Source organism: Muscardinus avellanarius, assembly GCF_963383645.1.
Source record: "Muscardinus avellanarius genome assembly, chromosome: 4".
Taxonomy (NCBI): Eukaryota; Metazoa; Chordata; class Mammalia; order Rodentia; family Gliridae; genus Muscardinus; species Muscardinus avellanarius.
The window spans coordinates 104111105-104136867 of record NC_137789.1 but is presented as its reverse complement, the minus strand read 5'-3'; the positions used below and the strand labels follow the sequence as shown (position 1 = coordinate 104136867).

The window sequence follows — 25763 nt, the reverse complement described above, 5'->3', positions numbered from 1 at the left end:
GGTAGAATGTTCCTAGGTTCAATGCCTAGTATAGAAACAGAAAAGAAAAGAAAAGAAAAGGAAGGAAGTTCCTTAAAATCTTTTTTATTTATTTTTTCCTTTTGTGGTAGTGAGGATTGAACCCAGGGGAATTCTACTTCTAAACTATACACCCAGCCCTTTATGGCTTGTTTGTTTTTGTTTTCAACCAGGTTCTCACTAGGTTGCTGAGAGTTTGATACATTGCTGAGGCTGTCTTTGAACCTATAATCTGCCTGGCTCTTTAATTCTTAACAGAAATTTTTATTATATGGCCTTTGAGAAAAGATGAAAACTTTTTTGCTATGCCATTTTCTGGTTATTGTTTCATTTCTTTTCTGAAGGAACTTGGATATCCCTTGACTTCAAGTAAATAAGATACGTCTTGTTGGCTCATTTTTTAATCTAGATAGTGATTTATCTGTACAGCATGAAGTGTTTTTCAAGAAGTTATTTGACAGAGTATTAGGTGTTTTCTTTTTTTAATTTGTATGCTTGTTTGGTGCTAGGGTTAAAATCCAGGCCTTGTACATACTAGACAAAGCACTCCACCACTAAACTCCAGCCCAGACTTTCTTCTCCTCCTCCTCCTTCTTGTACTGGGGATTGAACCCAGCGATAAAAATTTTACCTCCAAGCACACCCTCAGTCTTTTTTTTTTTCTTTTTTCTTTTTTTTCGTGCTACTGGGATTCCTGGAAGCCCTTCTACCTCCGGGCTACACTCCCAGACCTATTTTATATTTTTGAAACAGGGTCTCCTAAGCCAGCGTGGCTGGCTTCGAACCTGTGCGATCCTCCTGTCTTCGCCTCCCAAGCGCGGGGATTACAAGTGTGCGCCACCATGCCCGGTCTTTTATTTTTTATTTTGAAACATGGTCTCACTAAGTTGCTGAGACTCAAACCTGTGTTCTTCTTATTTCAGCCTCCTAAATTCTAGTCTGGCAGGCATGTGCAATTGTGCCTGGCTTAGAGTGTTAAATTTTCAAACTTCTTTAAGAAATTTGAAAGCTTTATGATAATAATCTAACACAGTCATCTTCAGACTTGTATATTACTTCATTAAAAATTATTCATGTAGTCGATAGCTTCTGCAAATTTATTTCTTTATTAATGTTCAGTATAGTAAGATAAAACTTGCTGGGTGCATTGGCACGTATCTGTAATCCCGGTACTTGAGAGACTGAGATAGGAAGATTGCTGGTTCAAGGCTAGCCTGGGCAACTTAGCAAGACCCTATTTTAAAAAAAAAAACAAAAAAACAACTGATCGTGGTGGCGCATGCTTGTAATCCAAGTACTTGGGAGGATGAGACAGGCAGATTCAAGGCTAGCCTCAGCTACTTAGGCCCTCCAGAATTTAGTGAGACCCTCTTTCAAAATAAAGACTAAAAAATAGGTCTGGGGATGTAGCCTGGAGGTAGAATGCCCCTGAGTTCAATCCCCAGTATGGCAAAAAAAAAAAAAAAAGCAAATCAACAACAACAAAAAAACCACCAAAAAGTAAAAAGGGCTCAGAGTATAGCTCAGTGACAGAGCACTCTTAGAGTCAATCCTTAGTACTGCTAAAAATAAAAAATAAGATATAATCAAAATCAATATTAAAAAGAATGAGAAAAGATGTAGTATAGATAATAGTTTTTTGTACAACTAATTTATTGCCTTATTCATACTAACTCTGGAAACTAGCTGTGTAACCTTGTGTATTCAGGCAGTTAAACATTGCACCAGTAGATGGCATAATACTTTGACCTTTCATTCTATGCAAATATGTAATTTGTATGAAATGCTAAAGAGAACGATTTCATATACCTTATAAAAGTAGCTTATAATATGTACAAAAATCATTTTATACTTTTAAGACAAGGTTCCCCAATATTTTTTCCATTACTGCCTTCTATTTTAGGAGACTTTTTAGACATGTTTCCCTAATCTTCCTACCACAACGAATTATTTATTATTTATTTATTTATTTATTTATTTATTTATTTATTGGTGGTACTGGGTGTGGAACCCAGAGGCTTTCTACCTCCGGGCTATACTCCCAGACCTATTTTATATTTTATTTGGAAACAGGGTCTCACTAAGTTGCTAAGCGACTTACTAAGTAACTGAGGCTGACTTTGAACCTGTGCGATCCTCCTGTGTCAGCCTCCGAAGCTCAGGGATTACAAGTGTGAGCCACCACGCCTGGCACCACAATGAAAATTTAACACTATAAATGTACCATATTTCTTTCTTTGTGTAATATAGCATAATTCTTTCAAAGACCACAAACCATTGTGAATTCCTCAAAGATCCAATTTTGTCCACTTGGAGTATATCAACCTCATTTAGAATGCATAATTTAGGGTAATTTTGTTTTTCCCTATTGGTCTGTCTAATCTCATTTTTCCTAAGTGAATAATAAATTAGTATAGGTTCTTTTTATCGATAGCTACTGATGCAGACTTAGTTAATGGTAAGAAGAGCTTGTACAGCATTAAGAAACTTATTGGAATGATTCATAAAAAATACAGGTTATTTATAGATAATTCATATGACTATATTATGAAGTTTTGATTTTGCTTTTTCCATAGGATGCTATTCTGAAATACAATGTGGCATATTCTAAGAAATGGGACTTTACAGCATTGGTTGATTTCTGGGATAAGGTAAAAATATGCTTTTTCTTTAGTTATAAAATAATAATAACTTTATGGGAAGTTTTGAGAAAAATACCCATACTTCTTGCATACTAATTTTTTATCTTGTTTTTTATCAATTTTTTAAATGCATGTTTTACATAGATAAAATTAAGAGTTTATATTGAATTTTGTTTTATTCTGTTATAACATATACTGTTATATTGTCATATTGTTATCAGTGTTGACAGTGGATACATAAACCATGACTAGATTTTTATAAAATGATTTCTACTCAAACATCTAGGTTGTATCCAGTTTTATACTGTAGTAACATGTGATATGTATGTAAGTCTATTCCCATACTTGGTATTATTTTATTAGATGATGCTCAGGAATTAGATGGCTAGGTAAAACATCATAGAACATTTGTAGTTTCAGCATATATATGCTGTAAAATCATTTTTCACGGGACTTGTAACTGTTTACCATGCCACCTGCAATGGTAACAGTACCACTTTTATGCCAAGTATAATAGTGCACACCTGTAATCCCAGTATGTGAAGGCTAAGACAGGAAGATCTCAGCCTCAGCTCAATATAGGGAGATTCTCAGTAACCTAGAGAGACCCTGCTTCAAAACCAAAAGTAAAAAGTGCTGGAAGTGTAGTTCAGAATAAGTACCATTAAAAAAAAAGTATCACTTTTATACAACCACTAGCAAAATGGGCATCATCAATTTTGAAAACAATGATAGTATATTTTTTAAAACATTTTGAAATCATTATAATTCACAAGAAATTGAAACTGTGCAAGTCTTACCACCCTTTACCCTGCCTTCCTCACTGTTGATCATTTACATAACTATATTACAATATCAGCGCTAGTAAATTGACATTGAGCTTATTTGAGTTTTTCCAGTTTCACGTGTAGTCATGTGTTTATGTGTAGTTGATTTTGTGTCACGGAGGCTCCATGTAACTGCCACCGCAATCAAGTTAGGCAACCATCTGGTCACCACATGGAGACTTCTGATTCCAGCCAACTTGCCTCCTTCCCAAACTCCTGGCACCCACTTATTTGTGGCTGTTTTCCAGCTCAATTTTTTTTATTCCAAAAAAATTACAGTATATAACCTTTTCAAATTTGTTTTCTCACTCAGCATAATTGCCATGACATCCACTTAAATATATCAGTAAATTTCTTAGGTGTGCATAGATCATAATTTGTTTAGGAGGTCCATTTAAGACATTTGGGTTGTTCCTAGTTTTTTGCCTTTTAACTAAAAGTGCTGTGAACTTTTATGTACAGGCTTCTGCATGAACAAAGCTTTTCATTTCTTTGGGATAAATACCTGAGTATAGTTGAGTATAGTTTATGACTTGTTTGTTTGTTAAGTGTATTTTTAGTATCATTCATTCATTCATTCATTCTACAGTACTGGGTATTAAATGCAGGGGCATTCTACCTCTAAGCTACACCCCCCCCCAGCTCTATTTATTATTATTATTATTATTATTATTATTATTATTATTATTGAAACAGGGTCTCATTAAATTGTGAAGGGCCTCACTAAGTAGCTGAGGCTGGCTGCAAACCTGCCATCTTCCTGTCTCAGCCTCCCAAGTACTGGGATTACAAATGTGCACCATCACACTCACTTATATTTTTAGTTTTAGAAGAAACTGCCAACTACTACTTAGCAGGGGAGCTATACCAAAGACAATATAGTTTTGCTCAGTAATTAAGTTTCATGTCCAAGACAAGATACTTTTATATGCAATCTATTTAAAAAATTATATACAATTCTTTTGTTCTCAAGTTATTTTGTCATTTAAATTATTAATAGAAATTGAAAGTAATTTTTGAAGTGAGAACATTTTGAATTAAAAGATTTTAATATTACACAGTTTGATTACCTAATAGAGGATAACTGTCAAACTTTGAACATGACCTATATTACTTCTTTTTCTCTCTTTCCACCCTTCGACCCCTGGTACTGGGGATTGAACCCAGTGCCATTCTACCACTGAGCTACACCCCAGCCTTTTATGTTTTGTTTTGAAAGAGACTCTCACTAAGTTACCGAGTGCTGGCCTTCAACCTGTGATCTTCCTTTCGGTCTCCCTAGTACTTGGGTTGCAAGTGTGTGCCACTGCACTGGGCTAGATTATTTTTTTGAGTTGGGACCTTTCCCTCCTTGGTTCTTTTTTCATTCAGGTGACTAAAGTGATGGTAATGATGGTGATTTTTACTACCATTATTTCTGTTTTACAAATAAGTAGTTGTGATTTGGAAATGGACTTGTTAGGCCAAGGTGACATAGTTTGTCCTTGGTGAGGCAGTCTAACCGAGTAAATGTTTTTTGTCTCTGCACACAGGCTGTTCCCATAATGGCCGCCTAGTTTTTCTACAATAAAAGACTAATATGTTCCTCCTTTTAAATCTTTGAAATTGTCTCCTCAGACTTATATTTTTCTATTTAATCTCCTCTAAAATGAGATACCATCTTTTAAAAAATTTCTTTGACAAATGTCTTATCTTGTGGCACTTCCTCTCTTTCCTTGTTTTATTTGTGAATTGTTGACATCAGCTAGTATAAGTTTCATGGGGCAGAAGCTTGAACTTTCTCAGCTTTCTGTCTCCTGTAGCACCTGGTACAGTGCCTTTCATCCAGCAAGAGTTTTCAGAGTTTCTAAAGTCAAGAGAATATTAGTTAGAAGAAGCAGTTTAAGGTCATAAAAACTTGTATGTTCCTGATTTCTGTCCCCATTCTCTGTTGAAGCAAGCACAACATATCTAAATATAATAAGTTTCTCTAAGCATTTTTATTTAGTGATATTTTAGCTCTTGGTCAGTCCATTTCCTGTGACATTACTGGGCTGAAGATCTCTCTGCCTCAGATTGCTAGTGATTATCCAAATCAAAGTGGTCAGGTAACTACATTGTCAGGCATCAGAGAGTACGATTATTGTGAATCATCATAGTTAATAGAGTTGATGTAGGAGAAATAACACTCCATCACTTTTTTCTACAGGAGCTTAGATTACTTCACAAAGCCTTTGGGAGGTAGCATCACACACTGCAGTGGTGCTCAGTTCATGGTTCATCTGAATCTTGGAGCGCTTATCATAGACTATTTTTGTAGAATATATTTCTAGAAGTATAATTGCCAGTTCATAGAATATTTCGATACACATTGCCACTTCTCCTTCCTAGAAGGTTGTCCTGATTTTCAGTTCTCAGCAGCAGCATACGAGAAGCCTACTACACCATTCCTTGCTTCATTTCAAAGTATGGTAATACATAAAAAGCATATTGTACAGTATCTTCAGGTTAAAGGCTTAGTATGTTTTTTGAATTATTGCCTATGGAAGTATACCTGGAAGATATTTGAACCTCCTTGGAAAAGCAAATTCTTGTTAAGATAAAGTAATTCTTTAGCAGTTAAAGTGGTCTTTGTGTGATATGAGACTTCACTGATTTAAATATCATTACTTCTCAGACTCTGAATGAATAATTCTAATAATAGTATTAGGGTTTATAATATAAATTTGATACTTAACATGCCATAGAAGTTTGAGATCATTTTTTACTGGGTATATATACTATATATATTACATTTTTCACAAACAAAGAAAATTCCTCATTTGCTTCTCGCACTCTGAATAAATAATTCTAATAATATTGGGGCTTATGATATAAATTAGTTCAACATTTAACATGTCTTAAAAGTTTGAGATCATGAGCTGGGCGTGGTGGCGCACACTTGTAATCTCAGCACTTGGGAGGCTGAGACAGGAGGATTGTGCGGGTTCAAAGTCAGCCTCAGCTACTTAGTGAGGCTCTCAGTAACTCAGTGAGACCCTATTTCCAAATAAAATATAAAATACGTCCGGGAGTGTAGCCCAGAGGTAGAAAGCCCCTGGGTTCCATCCAAAAAAAAAAAAAATAGTTTGAGATCATTATTCTACCAGGTATGTCATTTTCCCTAGACCACAAGTATGGTGGTACATGTCTGTAATCCTAGTATTTGGGAGCCTGAGACAGGATCACAGATTTGAAGCCAACCTCAGCAACTTAGCAAAGCAAAGCTCTTAGCAACATAGTGATATCCAGTTTCCAAATAAAAAATTAAGTGGGGCTGAGGGCATAGGTCAGAGATAGCATATCCCTGGGTTCAATCCCTGGCACCATCACCACCACCAACAACAACACACACACACACACACACACACACACACACACACACACACACACGTCATTCTACTTCTGAGCTACTCTCCCAGCCCTTTTTTAAAAATTTTTTTTAGTTTTGCAATAGGGTCTTGGTAAGTTGCTGTACCCGGCCTCAAACCTGTGCTACTCCTCTCTCAGCCTTAGGCACATGCCATTGCACTGGGCTAACATTATACATGTATTAAATGGGGGAAATCTACATTTGAGTTCAAGTTAGTTTCTATACAAAATATATGGCCAATAACTATTTGTTAGATAAGGAAGGACTATTAAAGACTCTAAGGCACTGCACTCCAAAAGATATAGAATTAGTAGCTTTATCCCCAGAAAGTAGGGAGCACTGAACATGTTCATACATGAGTATAACAATTAGGGAGCATAGTAAAAGTGCTGTAGTAGAACCCAGTGGGTCATGGAAGGGCCAGAGAGTTTGATTTGGGGACATTGGACAAATGTTATAGAGGACTTAGCACTTGGGTAGTTGAAGGTATAAAGTGTGTAAAGGAGAGATAAAATAAATTTATTCATTATGTAAGTAGTATATTACCTGTACTAATTCTTTCACTTAGCATATTTTCAAGGTTCATCCATATTATACCTTATATCAGTGCCTTATAGATAGACCACGTCCATCCATCAGTTGATGACATTTGGGTTGCTTCCACTTCGGGGCTGTTATTAGTAAGGCTGCTTTGAACATTTTGTGTACAGCTTTTTGTGTAGCTGTGTTTTCATTTCTCTTAAGCACATACCTAGGAGTGGAATTGCTGGAACACAGGAATTATTTAATATTTTGAGGGACTAATATTTTTTCAAAGTGTTGCATCATTTTATAATTCCACTAGCATTATACAAAGGTTCCAGTTTCTTCCCATCTTTACCATCACATTTATGTATCTTTTTAATTTTAGCCATTTGAGTAGGGCGTAATAATAGCTCATTGTGGTTCTGAACTGTATCTCTGTATTGACTCATGTTTATTATCTTTTCATGTGTCTAGTGGCCATTTTGGAGAAATATCTTTAAATCCTTTGTCTCTTTATTATTGACTTTTAAGCATTCTTGATACATTTTAGATGCAAGTACTTTATCCGATACTGTTTTCATATATTTTCTTCCATTTTGTGGGTTTTCATATTTTTGATGGTGTTCTTTAAAGCCCAAATGTTTTTAATTTGACAAAATCTTATGTATCTATTTTCTTATGTGTCTTCTGGTTTTGATGCCATATCTGAGAAGTTAATACAGAGTCATGAGGATTTACTCTTTTGTTTCTTCTAAGAATTTTATAGCTTTAGTTCTTATTTGTTACATATCTTGAATTAACTTTGTTTTTAGTGTGCATTTGAGGTCCATTTTTATTAATTTCTTTGTGAATATCCATTTCGACCTGATCTTATTTGGTAAGTTTCATTGTTTTGGAGTCCAATTTTATTGTTTTTCTTATGGATATTAGTTGTCCTGCACCATTTTTGAAAAGACTCTTCTATCCCTATTAAATTGTCTTGGTATACTTTCCAAAGCCCAATTGATTATAAATGTGAAAGTTTATTTCTGACTTCTCATTTCTATTCCTTTGACCTATCCTTATGCCACTATCACACTCTCTTAATTACTATAGCTTTGTATTAAGTTGTAAATCAGAAGCATGCATACTCTTAACTTTCTTAACTCTTTTTGGAGTTTGTTTTGGCTTTTTTTTTTCATTTTAGTATGAATTTTGGGATGCTTATTAATTTCTGTCCAAAAAAAGCAAGCTGCAAAGGGCAAGCTTTATAATCATGTAAAATCTAAAACTGGTTCTGTATTTTGAGTAGTGCCAATAATTTCAGGGTTACCATATTGAGCTTTTGATTCATATGACATTTAAAGGCAGCTATATAGTAATAGATGACTTATCCCCTCTGTCAAGAAATTGGGTATTTCACAGTATCTTTGAATCTAAATTTCTTTCACTCTTACAGAGATATATTTGATGCATTGAAAAATTGATCAAAACTGAGAGTGATGGCTCATGCCTGTCATCTCAAATTCTTGGGAAGCTGAGACAGGAGGATCACTAGTTCAAGATCATCCCCAGTAACTTAGTGAGACCCTGTCTCAAAATAAAAACTAAAAAGGGGATGTGGTATAGCTCAGAATTGGAATGCCCCTGGGTTCATACCCCAAAAGAGAGAAAAGAAAAACTGATCAAATTGATACAGTCTTTTTCTTTGTTACTTAAGTTTTTAGAATATAATATTTGTATTTTATAATTCTCTGGGCTTAAATTGGACCCAGCAGTAAATTTTGTTAAGAAGTAATGCTCGGCTCCATCCCTGGGGAAGACGGTAAAAGGTGCCATTTCTCAAAATCCCTCTGTCACTTTGCTGTGAGATAAAGTAGTCCCATTCTCCCCTCTCTATCTGAACACGGTCAGGATGCTGCTTCCCCTTCATCTTTGACCTTGCCCAGAAGCATGTCTGAAAGGGTAATATATGGCAAGTTTGGGTGTGTTTATTGTAGATCATAAATACAAGGTGATTACCAAGGTGCTGATGATAGTTTTACAGTTCTTTAGGGAGAAGAGTCATTGCATTTTCAACCTTCTGGTTTTTACTTACTCTGTAAACAGAGGTTTGAAGGAGCCCACAGCTGTATACCAAATATTAATTTCTTACTGTGCTTCATGTTTTTGTGTCTTATGGTTATAGCTAGAGATAAATATATGTTTAACATATTTTAAAACTATATTATAAAATCTAATATGACTTTCTAGTTTTTAGTCTTAATGTTTACAAAATATTTCATTAAATTGATAAATCATTTTCTTAGGCTTTTCAGTGTTAGAGAGTCTATGAAAAGCACATCTAAAAATTCAAAGATAGTTTTCTTTGTGACCATTTTCTATTCTATAATTATGTGTGTGCTAACAAAAGACCTTGGACATTTAATACATTTGTGTATTTTCTTTTTCTCTCTCTCTTTTTTTTTTTGCAGTACTGGGAATGGAACTCTGGGGCATTGTACTTACAAGCTACACCTCCAGTCCTATTTTTTATTCTTTGTTTTGAAACAGGGTCTCACTGAGTTGCAAAGAGCCTTACTAAGTAGCTGAAGCTGTCTTTAAACCGGGATCTTCCTGTCTCAGCCTCCCAAATGCTGGGATTACAAGTGTGTGCCACCATGCCAGGCTCTCCATTTGTGTATTTTGTTTTTTGGTGGTTGTACTGGGGTAGAACCCAGAGGCCTTCTACCTTTGGACTATACACCCAGACCTTTTTTATATTTTTATTTGGAAACAGGGTCTCACTAAGTTGCTGAGGGCCTCACTAAGTAGCTGAGGCTGGCTTCGAACCTGTGCGGTCCTCCTATCTCAGCCTTCCAAACGCGGGGATTACAAGTGTGCGCCACCATGCCCGGCCATTTGTGTATTTTCTTGTCTGTCAAATCTCCAAAGATATTAATATTGAACTTTATCAAGTTATGGCCCAGAGAACTCAGGTTTGCAGTAGTCATTGAGAACAAGTGAGTGTCAGACTTAGATGGATGGCATTGGCAGAGAAGATCTTCAGTGCAAAGGAAACAGTTGATTGGGTTTTTAAATTATGATTATATTTACTTTGCATCATTTGTATCTAAATTCTGCAGTAGGAGTGCTCCTTAATCTAAAGAGTTCATAAATGTTATTAACAAAATTTGGAATTCCTGTTTTATTTTACTAAATTTATGTTTTAACTGATAGATAAAAACATAAAACTTATATGTATTTCTGGAATACTATTGTGATGTTTCAATACATGTATCATTGTGTAATATTTGAATCAGAGTAATCATACTTATTCCTTCAAGCATTTATCTTTTTCATATTGCAAACATTCAGAATGCTTATTTGTAGCTTTTAAAAGTAGACAGTACATCGTAATCTATAACCCTAGTATGCAGGATTTGGAAACTTTTTTTTTTTTTTTAAGTACTAAAGATGGAACCCAGGGGCTTTCTACCTCCAGGCTACACTCTCAGACGTATTTTATACGTCTCACTAAGTTGCTGAGAGCCTCTCTAAGTAGCTGAGGCTGGCTTTGAACTTATGCAGTCCTCCTGTCTCAGCCCCTCAAGTACTGGGATTATGGGCGTGAGCCACCATGCCTGGCTTCATGGAAACTCTTTACTTACGTGACATATTGAATGCTGAATGGCTAGCTTTGTTAAGATAAAACACCCAGTGAATTTGACATTATATGAAGATTAGTTTATTTGAAGTCTGTTGATACTCATCTCCTTAAAAAATTTTTATGGTTAAGTCTTTGAGTAATGGATTTTGTCCTTAGGTCAGGAGGAGTTTAACATCAATAGTCATTTAATGTGATTCCATTGTACTGTTAGCACCTGCAGGCTGGAACCTATTAAAGAAATATGGAATCCACAGTCTTCCAGACCCGCCATGTGAGCCTCCTCTATTGGAATAAAAATGAATAGTGTTGCTGTAGCTCTTATTATATTGTCAAAACCCAGCAACAGTCACAGATATCAGTTAGTTTGTAATTTATAGTTACACGTTTAGGTGCTAGTGAGTTGAAATGCTGTTATTTAGTGTTTTGCATCTTGAGTGCTAGCATTGGTCTTCCTCGCTGCCAGCTGCTGGATGTGCTAGGAACAAATAATCTCTATTTTATGGCTCTCCCGTGTGGTGTTCCACAAAATTAAATCCAAACATTTCAATAATTTATATTCTAAATGAATCAATATACTTACTCCTGGCCATAGGAAATTTTAACAAAATGTACTGCAGGTTCTTATTAATGTACCATACAGGAATTATAAATATTTCCATCTCAAAACACCTGTGGCACTATTGTTTCTTTTGTAGTGAATTATCTTATGAAATTGACATTGTACATTAAAGCCACAGTGACTGAAGAAGGGCATGAGATGTGTTTGAGAGGGTTTCTTCTGCTAGCTTCTTCTATTTCTATACTTGAATGATGGGTAAAAAAAATTGATGTTTGCTTTGTAATTATTCTAGACTACAAATGTATATTTTATGTACTTTTTAGTATATATTGTGTGACATATATAAATTTTAAATTATATAATATAAAGAACCTTAAATTCTAAAATTGACTTACATAGCAAACTTTTTCAGCAAATAGGTTGTTGAAAAGAAATCTGAGGATTTTAGTGACTTACTTTTCTTTGCATGTTTTGTTTTAAGTCTAAGATTGAAAAGATAGGAATGAATAAGTCATTTCGTCCTTCTATTGGTTTATCCAAAAAGGTTGTCATAAGTAACTAAATGATGTAATTTTTTTTTCTTTTTGTATCTCTGGCTGCTTAAAGTGGAGAGTGAGAGAGGAACTCAGGAGTACAAGGACTTAAAAATAAGCAGTGAAAAAAGTTGAAGTAGAAAGGGTTAGTGAAATGTTCCTCTTAGGAAACCATTTTTTTCCTTACAGTATAGCATGAAGTCTGTACTACAGATTATACATACAAAACTGTTTCTTTTATTATAACATAGAAATTGTACATCTTTTCCCTTTGCTGTCATTATTAAAATATTGAGCATGTGTTGCATCATTAATTGCTGTCTTATGACTCCTCAGAGTGTGTAAAGCCTGTTTTCTTGTAAATAAGAGTGGGTAACCAGGTATGGGGGCTCGTGCCTGTAATCCCAGTATTTAGGAGGCTGAGAGGAGGTTTGCAAGTTCAAGGACAGCTTCAGCAGTGTAGTGAGTCTCAGCACCTAATGAGACCCTATTTCCAATCAATAACACAGGGCTGGGAGTTTACCGGGAGGTGAAATGCTCCTGGTACTGAGCGTTCAATCCCCAGAACCTCCCTGCCAAAAAAAAGAGTGTAAATCTGTCAATATTGAACTTACATTTTTATTTATGTGCTTGATTCATTCATTTTATTTATGTTTTGCAGTCCTGGGAATTGAACCTAGTGACATTCTGCCTCAGAGCTACACTTCCAGCTTATTTTATTTTTTGCTTTGAAACAGGATCTCCCTAAATTGCTGAGGACCTCACTACATTTCCAGGGCTGGCCTCAAACCTGCAATCCTCCTTTCTCAGTCTCTTTAAGTACTGAGATTACAGTCATGTGCCACCATGCTCAGCTTTTATGTTATGTACTATTTACTTTTTTTTAATTTTTTATTTATTTATTTATTTTTTTTTTTGGTGGTACTGGGGTTCCTGGAAGCCCTTCTACCTCCGGGCTACACTCCCAGGCCTATTTTTACATTTTTATTTGGAAACAGGGTCTCCTAAGCCAGCGCGCAGGGCTGGCTTCGAACCTGCGCGATCCTCCTGTTTCTGCCTCCCAAACGCGGGGATTACAAGCGTGCGCCACCACGCCCGGCTATGTACTATTTACTTTTAAATGATAAGTGGGAATTGCATTGAGTTTGGAAGTATACAAATTAAGTGGAGTAAATTTTATGCCTAGGTCATCCTTTTCTTCAGAATTCTTGATGTATTGTTTCAAAATTTAAAAACAGGTACAGCAAATATAAAAGGCACATACTATTATACCTGTGTTCAACTAAAATAACTCATGTGATCATGAAAAACTTAAAATTATAAAGTATTGGCAGCCAAGCATGGTAGTGGATGCCTATAATCCCAGTACTTGGGAGGCTGAGATGGGAGGATCCCACATTCGAGGACAGCCTCGGCAAGTAGTGACAGTCATCAACCTAGTGAGACCCTGTTTCAAAATAAAATAAGGCTGGAGTGTAGCTCAGAGGTAGAATGCCCTGGGTTTAATCCTCAGTAACACAACAAATAAATGAAATAAAGTATTTTATCTTAGCAGGGCATCACTAGAAACTCAGAAAAGTAGCATAAACTTGTATTAAAAAATAGATTACCAGCCAGGTGTGGTGGTACACATTTGTAATCCCAGTACTTGGAAGGCCAAGGCAGAATTGCAGATTTCGGCCAGCCTTAGCTACTTAGTGAAGCCCTTTGCAACTTTGTGAGACCCTGTTTCAAAAATAAAACAGGTCTGGAAGTGTAACTTCGAGGTAGAATTCCCCTTCATTCAATTCCTAGTGCCACACACACACACACACACACACACACACACACACACACAGTTACTAACAAGGTTTCTCACCTATCTGCATATTTATGAAGTAATGTCACATTTACATAGAAATGGCTAGAAGAAATTAAGCTTTAATCTTCATTATGTCACAAAAAGTTAAAATTATTAAAATTATAGACAAAAGTCATGGCATAAACCATCTATCCCTAGAGAGCATAAGGCACAACAGTGGTAAGCCTGACCATCACATGAGCACTGATGCATTTAGTGGCACATATGATGGATTATTGTGGGCAGCTTATCTCAGAACAATTACTACTGTAGCCAAAGTACCTAGTTTTTTAATATGTGGAAAATTTCAGTACAAACTCTTGTTAAATAATTTTTCTTTTTTTTCCCCCCCTCTCCTGGCCCTCCCTACCGGAATCTTTACTGAACATTACTGTTCCTTAGAATAGTTTGGAAAACACTGATCTAAGGCAATTGTTTGTTGTAACCAGTGTTTCGAGTAAGAGCAGATCTCTATCTCACAACCAGGAAGGATCGTGGTCTTCCGCTCTGATGGCCTTTCGATTGAGTCTTTTTGCTTGTTTGTTTGGTACTACAGAATTAAGTTTCTGAATGCATAGGAACACATTGCTCCTTCGCTTCTGATTTTAGAATTCTTCATAGCAAATCTATTTTTCAAGGCTTAAAACATTTAAAGTGTCCTTGTTAGGGTTGTCATAAGGAGCCTGTAGCAAATGCCTAATCAAATGAAAGCAGCCTTGAATGTTTTATAAGACTACAGCTAATGTCTTTATCTCTCTAGCTTTCGAACCTCTGATTTGGAGTTCAGTGGAAATTTAGCCTTTTTGGACTTCTTCCCTTGGTGACTCACAGTCTCTGGAATCAATAAGGTCTGCATTATTTTACAGCTCAATTTAATTCATGAGAACTGTACGAGCCAAAAGGCAGCTAATCAGAGTCACTAAAATATTAAAACAGATGAATTGTGGCTTTGGTATTTGTACGAAGTGTGTGGAATTCCCTCACCTCTCCCCTGACTTGGTTAATATGTACTTTTGGATTACGGCTTATGTTTATGGTTTATATTCATGATTCTTCAAACAGCTTGTATCTCCTAGGACAAAGTGCTTCAATTGAGACAAGGCATTTTGCTTTGATAAATTGGCTGAGTTATGAGAAGTCATTGTTAGTTGAGCCCTCCATGCACTATATCACTGATGAAATTAGAGTTACTTTGTGATTGTGAAACACTGTCTGGGCTATATTTATTCATGTGGCAGGCAAGGGGATTGGACATTATAGATACCCAAAAGTGTAATCTGTTCAGTAGACCTCGTCCTGTATTCTAATAATGAAATTAAATTAATGCATTAATGTCCTGGGATTCTAGCCTTTTATTTATTCATGTGGTTAATAAAATAGAAGCCATTCCTTTTAAATCTACCTATGGAATTGATTTCATTATCCAGAAACATACTGTGTTAGAGGGATAATAATTTCATGTTTTAATCTTTCCTCTGATTTATATTGTTTATCATCTACCTCTTTGTTGTTTTGTTTGATATTTATTTACAGTTTGGTGTGATGCCTTAATTTCTAACTAAATTAATTTACATTCCTTTTATGTTTCAACTCATTAAGAATAAATTCTATATTACTTTTGGTTAGCACTTTAATTTCTACATAATAGCCCATGTCCCCTGCAGGGACTATTTTAGTATATATTATTTAAAGTTAAAAGTAATGAGTAAATAAACACATAATTTTAGATGTTTTTTCAAATTTATATACTGTTTTCAATGTGTAGACTATATAAAACTTAGTAGACTTGGTTATAAAAACCAGGTAGGTCCAATGTCCTCTTCTGTGGAAAGTACACTGTTAGTGCCATGGTCTACCAAAGCCTGAGCCAATGGGTTTTCCTATGTTAGATAATAATGACAGAGGCTAATTCTAAGCTATACCCCCAGTCCTTTTTTTTTCCTTTGGCACTAGGGATGAAACAGGAGTATTCTACCTCTGTGCTATACACGCACGCACGCACGCACGCCTGCCCGCCCTATTTTTTATTCTTTATTTTGAAACAGGGCCTCACTAAGTTGTCGAGTACCTAACTAGCTGAGACTGGCCACGAACCCAAATCCTGCTTTCTCACTCTTCACCACACCCAGCTCCCCAGCCCTATTTTTTATTCTTTATTTCTGAAAGAGTCTTGCTAAGTTGTGGAGGGCCTCACTAAGCAGCTGAAGCTGTCTTTGAACCTGCTATACCATCTCAGCCTCCCAAGTACTGGGATTACAAGCACATGCCACCATACCTGGCTTAATTCTAAGCTGCTTAAATAATTTTTTATAGTGTGTCAAGTGTTTCATAAGCTGAGTGGCATAGTATCTGATTGTCACAGATATTCTTTGATTACATGAAGAGCACTATAACAAGACATTTTCTACATCAAGAACTATTCTCAGCATAGTGAAATGTAGGATATTTTCAAATGAATTCCAAAGTGATATATCTTGAAGTAATTCTTGTTATTGATCTCATCCGTCTTAGCCCTGGGAAGCCCAGCTAAGAGGTAAACAAGGGTGCCTTCCACTTGGAGTGGAATCTTGAAGCTACTCACTGTCTCTGCCTCCTGGGTTAGGTACCCTTATACAGAGCCTCTCTCCTGTAGTTGAATCCCATTTAGCTTCATGACTCTTTCCTTCTTTCAGGTCTGCTTCTCAGGTTACAGATCACACCAGCCTAAGTTCTATTGGAAACTGTCTGCTGCAGGTTTGGCCCTTTCTTCTCCGAGATTTATCTTTTATAAGATCCCTCTTGTAGATACCTCTTTTGTGTGTGTCAGAATATCTTATTTTTTTTTTTTTTATCTGCAATGAGATGGCAGAGGTGCTTATTTTTGAAAGCTTTATTCTTTATCACGTATAGTGTAAGAGTATGCTTTGTCTCTACTAATTTCTGCAACCTTCCCATTAGGTCAACACTTGGCTTTTCAGCTCTTCATTGTAAAGCAGAAATACTAAGGCTTAGAGGGTTTAAGTAAGTGTCAGTTAATTTTAGTCTGTGGACCCTGTGCATGCTGTCACAGTTGGTCCTTGACATTGCTCCTGGAGGACACCAGGCCAGTTTCAATGTACCTTAAAACATGAGGTAAAATAGGAAAGGTTAGGAAAGGAGAGTCATATTAGAAATAAATTGAATAAAGCCAGGGAGGCCTGATGAGTTAAAAGAGGTGAGTTATGGGTAGAATAGAGAGAAGCTTTGAAGAATCCTCTAGAGAAAGGCCTTGGTGGTCTGTGGCCTTAGATCTGGCATGGAGGGCACCTGCCTACCTGTGATGGCCTTTGCTCCATTGAGTCACTTGCCATCTGGTTATGTTTCTCCCTCCAGTTCTTTTTGACTGCTCATCTTTGACACCTCTCCCACTCACCTGATAACGATATCAGGTAGGGCAGTTCTAGTTGATGTTTGTGTTGATGACCCATTTAGTAGTCAGCCCCCAGTGTGTAGGTGACCTCACATACAGTGTTATTATTTGACCCTGCCTCAGAGCTCATTTTCTCCAGGTCAGTTCCCTGTGAAAGTCATTGAGTTGTGAGTTCCTCCCTCCCCCAGCCTCCTGGGTTTTTCCTCATTTCCTCCTAATGAGCTTTCTGGTTTTTACAGTCTCCACTGCTTCTGCCCTTTTATTCTGATCTACTATCTTCCAGGTTGTGTTTCTCAAGTACTTTGTAAATAAAGGCTTGAATAGTTTCGTGGCAAGTACTACATATTATATTCTCTGGGAATAATTCTGAGAAATCTTACAATAAAGAAACATGCATACTTAGTTTTGTTAAGCATTTTTTCCAAACTCCTTTATAAACAGATGCCCTTTTAGTATAACAACTTATGATTTTTCTTATTGTTTGTATTCTTGGGAGCACGCTTAGTAAAAAGGAAGGGAGGGGACGGTAAATCTTACAGATAGGTCTCACTAGTAAGAGTTCATGTTACTGAATTTTAATTTGTCCTTTGGTTCATTTGGCTGTCTTCTGTATGTGTCTTCCTTTTTCTAGGATTCCTCACCTTTCCACTATTTTCCTGTCTTCACCCACATTGCACAGTTAATCTCCAACCTCATGCCTCACTGAGTGTTGTTTTTTTTTTTTTTAAATAACTTTCAATATCCTTCACTCATCTCTTCTTATCACACAAGAAAAGCTAGTCTTACTTTTTTCCTCAAACTCGGCATGGCCAAAACAGAATTAAACTGTCGGGTGCATATATGTCCCAGTATCTTTGCTAGCCTCATCTCTCTTTCCCTAATGTCTGGTTCATGCCAGGTTGACTTAGTGTTCAACATGCCTGTCACTTCTGTAATTGACTTAAAATTTGTTTTTATTATACCTTTTTAGAGGAGTTTTAGGTTAATGCAAAATTTTTTGAAGGTACAAAGATTTCCTATGGATTCTTTGCCCTCACACTTCCATGGCCTCTCCACTAACATGGCTTATTTGTTACCATTGGTCAACTTCCATTGACACATAAAGTTCTTTAATTTTCTGTCCTCCATACCTTTACATGGAGGAGGCTGTGATTTGGTCTTTGTTCTGCCCCTAGCATGTAACAATGGTCAAAACTGCAACTACAACTCAGTTCTGGTAACACTCAAACCTTTATCTTCAGCTCTTTCTATCAATTCTAATTGTCTGTTGAATTTATTTATTCAACAAGTTATCCTATAAGCACCTAAAGCTAGCGTTGTCACCATTTCTCTTCTAAATTGTCAGAGAATTGTACAACCATCTCTCCATTCAATCATCTAAGCTAGAATTTTTCGACCTCTTAGCTGCCCTACTTGACTCAGCCAGCATTCTTCACCTTCTAGTAAGACACCGTAATTTTACTTCCTAAATCCTTCTGCATCTCACCTGTCCCATCCATATTGTCATCATGACTAAGCCAGTCTACTGCATCAGCCACCCAGCTGACCCCGTCAAAGTCACCTTGTGCTTCTTACACGCAGTCATCTGTAGATCTTAAAACCTTCCATGACTTTGCATCAGTTTTCAATTCTGTTTTATTCCAGGACCCTGCCTCTGCCCACACCTCCAGCATCATTTTCTGCCTCCACCCAACTCCAAACCTCACAGTCTAATATTAGAATCTAAATTGTTTGTGGTTCTCCATCATGCTGTTTGTTTGCTCTTAATCCATCCTCAAGACGTGGTGCAGTTTGGCCCATTTGACTCTTTAATTCCCAACATACAAGAAAAGAATGAATGCCCCAGATGGTAGATTGAGCCTGAGCTCTTAGTCTTTTTCACATATCTTCAGGCTATATATACTATATAGCCAAAATTATTTTGAAAGCAATATCTGACCATTTTCAAACTCATCTTTATTTTAAAATGAATCACAGTTACCAAAAGTGCCGGATACAGTTGAATAAAATTAGACTCATCTAAAAACCTATGAGTGAAACCCCGCAGATTTAGCCATCTATTGTTCACCTACACAGAGTCTAGGGACCCCTGGCTCTTCCCTGGATTGCTCTGGCGACTTTGTCATTGGAGTGGGTTAGCAAATAGGATAAGATCTATGTTGCCCAAATAGTAGCCAAGGGCCATGTGTAGCTATTTAAACTCAAATGAGAAACTTCAAAACTCAGCTCCTTCGTCACTAGGTGCATTTCAAATGTCGGCCAGCTACTTGCGTTTGTGAACACAACAGATAGAGAACTTGTTCATCACTGCCGAAGAGTTCTATTGGGTAGCACTGTACTAGGTTGTCTCTGAGATTCCTCTGCATTTGACATGTCTTTCTATTGAAAAGATGCTGATGGCTGGGCATGGTGGCGCACGCTTGTAATCCCCACGCTTGGGAGGCTGAGACAGGAGGATCGCACAGGTTGGAAGCCAGCCTCGGCCACTTAGTGTGGCTCTCAGCAACATAGTGAGACTCTGTTTCCCAATAAAATATAAAATAGAGCTAAGGATATAACCTGGATGTAGAAAGCCCCCCCTGATTTCCACCCCCGTACCACAAAAATAAATTAAAAAAAAAAAGATGCTGATGTGGCTTCTAAGATTACTTAATGTTTTTAATTTTTTCTAGATTATATAGTACCTGAAATTAACTACCAAAAAGAGGTTAGTCAATTTAAAAATATATATTTTTATTGTAATAGCATTTGTTTTAGCAACGAATGAAATTAACTACCAAAAAGAGGTTAGTCAATTTAAAAATATATATTTTTTTATTTTAATAGCATTTGTTTTAGCAACAAATGCATTTTCATTGTTTCCTCCAAAGAATTAGCCACTAGGGGGTGCTCTCAAACCTTTTGGGAAAATTAGGTTTCAGCTTTATTATGATTGAAGTTCATACAATAACAGTGAATATTCATTCATATTGGATAATTTAAGAATTAAGTATATAAATATATGTGTGCAATACTTGCTTTGTGTGGGGATTTTTTTTTTTTTACTAGTGGTATGAATGTGATAAACTATCATTGAACTGTCTTGAAAATTACTTAAAAGTAAGCACTTTCAAAGTATTTCTTATAGTTGAAAGTGTATTTCTTAAAAGCATAAGCTAAGCCGGGCATGGTGGCGCACACTTGTAATCCCCACGCTTGGGAGGCTGAGACAGGAGGATTGCACAGGTTCAAAGCCAGCCTCAGCTACTTAGTGAGGCTCTCAGCAACTTAGTGAGACCGTTTCCAAATAAAATATAAAAATACATCTGGGAGTATAGCCCAGAGGTAGAAAGCCTCTGGGTTCCACACCCAGTACCACCACCACCCCCTAAAAAAGTATATGCTATAGTAAAAGATTGAAATTATTACTTACCTATATTTCTTGGACAAATTAAATCCATTTTGCGTCTAGGACTAGAGAACGTAAATGACCATTAGCTATTTCTCTGAAATCTTGTCATGTTGAGTTTGATTGCCTGTATAAAAGATGGATAGTAGTGTGACTGTGTGGTATTGAGAATATCTGTTGGCTTGTATATAATAGCATTCTGGTTTGGTGGTGTTTGTAAAAGTGATTGATGAATGTGACCACGGAACTGTACGGTAATAGAAATGAGAGATGGGAAGACCCATCAGAACATCTCGTGCTAGTGTGGGAGTATTCCCTAGAGAATAGTCATTTACCAAAGCAGTATTGAAAAGTGAATTCTTCTTTGGAGACAAAGGATAATGAGGAGGTATCATTATGCTTTGTTCTTTTTGGGTGATAATAGTCTACATTTTATTATTAGCATGAAAAAGATAGTGGTTGTGTAGTATATACTGTTTAACAGAAGAACTTCTTTCATACGTCATAATTCTAAACAGTTCTTCTTACTTAATCTAATGAAATTTGTGCTGGAAATTGTGGGGTTGTTTTTTATTAGAGGCATACTTCAAGAATTGCATGGAGTGTGTTCCCATAATAGTTATTAATTATTTGGAGTTAGGAATACATGACAGTGACATTGTACCTAACCACAAAAGTCTGTGAGTTTTAAGACTCTGGTGCTTTACTGAAGTGAGGAAACTAGTGCAGAGTTTTGCCGTTAGAAACAACTGTGATGAGTAGAGTTTGGAAATGGGGCTGTGGTGAGGACCAGCGGGAAGTCTCTCCTTCCTTTCCCCATTCTGGCTGAGAAGTGAGTGATAGAGTAGAAATTAAGAAGTAAGCTGGACGTGGTGGCACACGCTTGTAATCCCTGCACTTGGGAGGCAGAGACAGGAGGATCGCACAGGTTTGAAGCCAGCCGCACTGGCTTAAGAGAGCCTGTTTCCAAATAAAAAAGTATAAAAAATAGGTCTGGGAGCGTAGCCCGGAAGTAGAAGGGTTTCCAGGAACCCCAGTACCACCAAAAAAAAAAAAGTAAGGGAAATTCTATCCTTTATCTGCCCCTTTTGCTAGCAACCCTTGATAGGAAGGAAAGAACAATGTCTGTAGCAGCTTTACTTATTCTACATCAAACAGCTATCAAATTAATAAAAAAGGACAAATGCCAATTATCTCCAGGGTACGTTACAGTACAAATTCTTCAAAGACTCTGAATATCTCATTCATCAAGCCTCAGAGCATGTCATTTCAAATGCTTATAATGAGATATGATTTTTGTCAGTATTTCCAGATTTGAGTCGTAGCACTTAAAGAATTTACAGGGAAACACTTACCAGCTGTTTGCAAAGGAAAACCAAACAGAAAGGCCCCTCTTCACAGGCCCGTTCCCTGTGTCCCCACTGCAGACGCCTGAGAGCGCTTCGTCCTTCACATCATCTGCTTCCTGCCATCACACTTGTTTTGTATCTTTTTTGATTCTATGAGATAAATTTTGAACAGTCTTATTTAGGTCCACAAATGAGGTGCTAATTTGTGAAATATGCCTTCCTAAATATGGAAATATTAGACTGGCTGTTTTCTAAAAACCTATTGTACTTTATTAAATTTGGAGAACATTTCTGTTGAAACCATAATTGTCATGGTGATACACATGAGAGATCACCCTGTGGCTGGCCTGTCAGGCTTTCATGAGCCTTCAGAAATTAAGGGGAATGAGTGAGTTTGTTTTCTTGTAAGCTGTCACATTCTTCTCTTCAAAGTGTCAGCCTGAGTCTTGCACAGATAAATGCTAGAAACATGCACCTTCTCCAGTTGATTATTTACTCTTACATAATTTAGTGCCATAATTTCTTTTTTCTCTAATGGTTAATCTTTTTGTACTTTAAAAATGCCTGAAGAATAAGATCTGGAAAAAATTACAATTTTGACTAATGTTACATTCTTTTTAATTTTGAAATATGAATTTGTCTCTTGGACTTGGGAAATGCTAGAAGAATCTTTAATAAGCTTAAGATACAATATAGAAAACTGAGTCTGTACAGTTTAATTAAACTTTTGAAAAGATACTATAGTATTTTTGCTAAGCAATGGAGATTCTGGAAGGCAGTGAAGAGGAAAGGGAGGAACTTTGTAAAATCCACTAACAGACCATGGCAGTTAATTTAAGTACTTTTGACACACTTCCATATGAACATCACTGGTGTAGTCATGGTGAGTCAACCATATATCTCTGTTTCTCTTTTCTGCTTGTCTTAAAGAAACTTTTGTTAAGGGTTAGAAAGCATTCTCATAAATAACTACAACATAAAGCAGGCAATCATGAGTGTCTTATGAAAAAAAGTACATGGAAAATATTGAGAGGGGAGCCAACTTTGAGCTGTAGAGAAACACTGAGTAGACTTTCCAGCAAAGTGCTATTTGAGCAAGATGCCAAAAAGGTCAAATACATTTTAGAAGTTAAGGAGGAAAGATATTCCAGAAACAGGGCAGATTGTTCCTGTGGAAGCACAGGTAGGTACTGCAGAGGAGTGAACTGCCAGTTGCCAAATCTGTAAGAAGCACAGAGGGGAGATTACCTTTACACACACACACACACACACACACACACACACACACACACACACACACACACACCCCTACACACCCCTAATATGACTGAAAGCTTTCAAGTGGAGCAGAGACACTCCAGGGTATAGTGGGGCAGAAACCAAAGGTGGGCAAGCAGCAGTGAAGTGGTCAGATTATTGTAGTATTCTTAGTGAGACCTACTGAGGGGCTGACTCAGGTCATTTAGTAGTGATTAAGAGGAAGTAATGGATATGTAAGGTCCTGCTGGATCAGTCAGCAGGACGTGGCAGTTAATTGATGTGGGGGGTGATAAAAGAAGGAGGAAGCTCCAGAAAGTTTGTGAATTTCTGGCCCATTAGCTGATAATACTTTGCAATTGTATATGGAGCCCAAGAATGCATATAACACTATTATATTAGAGCTTTTCAACTCTTTGAGTTAGTCAGAATTATAGTAGAATTTTCCTTATGGATGAGGAAATAAAGAATTTAGGGATTTTTTTCTGTGTTGTAGCAACACAATGAATAAATACCAGTCTGGGTTTGGGAACATAGTCTTCCTGTGACTTGACCAGTGCTCCCTTCTTTATGAACCAAGGAAGGAGAATCCTTGGCACCTGACCTCAGTGTGGCCACCAGGTTCTTGAACATGAGGAAACTGCTTTACCTTCCTTGAGTTTTTGCTGCTTCTCTTGATGTTGTTTCCATTCTGTCTTGCAAGGCCACTGTCAAGACAGAACATAATGCCTTCATTTTCACCAACTCTTTCTTCAGTAAATAGTAGAGTACCACACACTGTGCTCAGTACTGGGGATACACAATGTTTAAAGCACAATCTTGTATTTGCAGTGCTTCACAGATCAGAGAAGGAAAAGTTATTTATGTAAACAAATAATTATAGCACACTGTAATAAGTGTTCCCACAGATACATGTGTTTGGCTATAAAGTCACAGAATAAGCAATTTGGCAAGTCTTAGGGTAGAATTAGTGAAAAGAAATCCAAGGAAATCCAAGGAATACCAAGAGTTGCCAGAAACTAGGAAGAACAGGAAGGAGCAAGGAGTGATTCTTCCCTAGATCTTCAGAGCGAGGATGACCCTGCCCGCCACCAGCTTGACTTCAGGCTTCTGGTCTTCAGAATTGTGACTGATTGTGTGTGTTACTAGAGATTGAACCCAGGGATGTTCTCCCTCTTATCTACACCCCCAACCCTTTTTATTTTTATTTTCAGACAAGGTCTCACTGAATTGCTAAGTGTCTTGTTGCATTGCTGTGACTATCCTCAAACCTTCAGTCGTCTTGTCTCAGCCACCCAAGTACTGGGATTATACGTTTGTACCACCACGCCTGGTTTAAAATAAAGTTTTATTATTTTAAGCTGCCTAGTTTGTGGCACTTTCTAACATCAGTGCAAGGAAATTAGTAGTGTGCTAGTGACTCAAGAATCAGTAGAATAGAGTAGTAAATGTTCACATCTATAGCCCATTGATTTAGGAGGCTGAGGTGGGATCACAAGTTCAAGGTCAGCCTGGGCAACAATGAGACCCTGTCTCAAAATAAACAGATCTAGGGTTGTAGCAAAGTAGTGGAGCTCTTGCCTAGCACGTGTGAAGTCCTGAGTTCAATTCCTATTCACACACATACATGCACGAGAAAATTTATAGTTATTATCAAAGGACACTAAGAGAATAGGCAAGTTAAACCAGGAAATATTTGCAAACTGCTTATCTGATAAAGGACTTATATCCAAAGGATAGGAAAAACTACAATTCACAAATGAAAAGGCAAGCAACCACATTAAAAAATTATCAGAGAGCCAGTATGGCAGTGTACACTTGTAATCTCAATACTTGGGAGGCTGAGACAGGAGGATTGTAGGGTCGAGGACAGCCTTAGCAAATAGACTCTCATCAACCTAGCAAGCACCTGTTTCAAAAATAAAAATAGGGATGGGATTGTAGCTGGGAGGTAGAATGCCAGTTGGCTCAATCTTCGGTGCCAAAAAATAAAAAAAATCAATAAATAAGTAAATAAATAATCAGCAGAGTTGGATAGGTGTCACACACTTGTAATCCCAGTACTTGGGAGGCTAAGACAGGAAGATGGCAGGTTCATGGCCAGCCTTATCGAAGTAGGCCCTCAGCAACTTAGTGAGACCCTGTTTCAAAATAAAGAATAAAATAGGGCTGGGGAATATAGCTCAGAGGTAAAATGTCCCTGAGTTCAGTCCCTAAGTACTACACATACACACACACACACTACACATACACACACACACACCAAAAAAAAAACAGCAGAAAAGTGTAAAAGACACTTCACAAAAGAAGGTTGTATACAAATGGCCAATGAGCATGTTGAAAAGTGTTATTGTCATTGGGAAAAGACTACCATGTACAGAAATGGCTATTTTTCTTATAAATGAAAGATACATTCAC

The 25763-nt window shown here is 37.0% G+C and overlaps 1 protein-coding gene across 1 annotated transcript in view; it reads left to right on the top strand.

The window, feature by feature from the left end:
• Window positions 1-25763, top strand: part of PARG (poly(ADP-ribose) glycohydrolase) — a gene marked incomplete at both ends in the record, with an annotated part of 122857 nt that overhangs the window by 21279 nt on the left and 75815 nt on the right. Inside the window, one exon of the mRNA XM_080693586.1 lies at window positions 2595-2669. Within this exon, the coding sequence (XP_080549712.1) occupies window positions 2595-2669 (75 nt within the window). The remainder of the gene's footprint in view (window positions 1-2594; window positions 2670-25763) is intronic.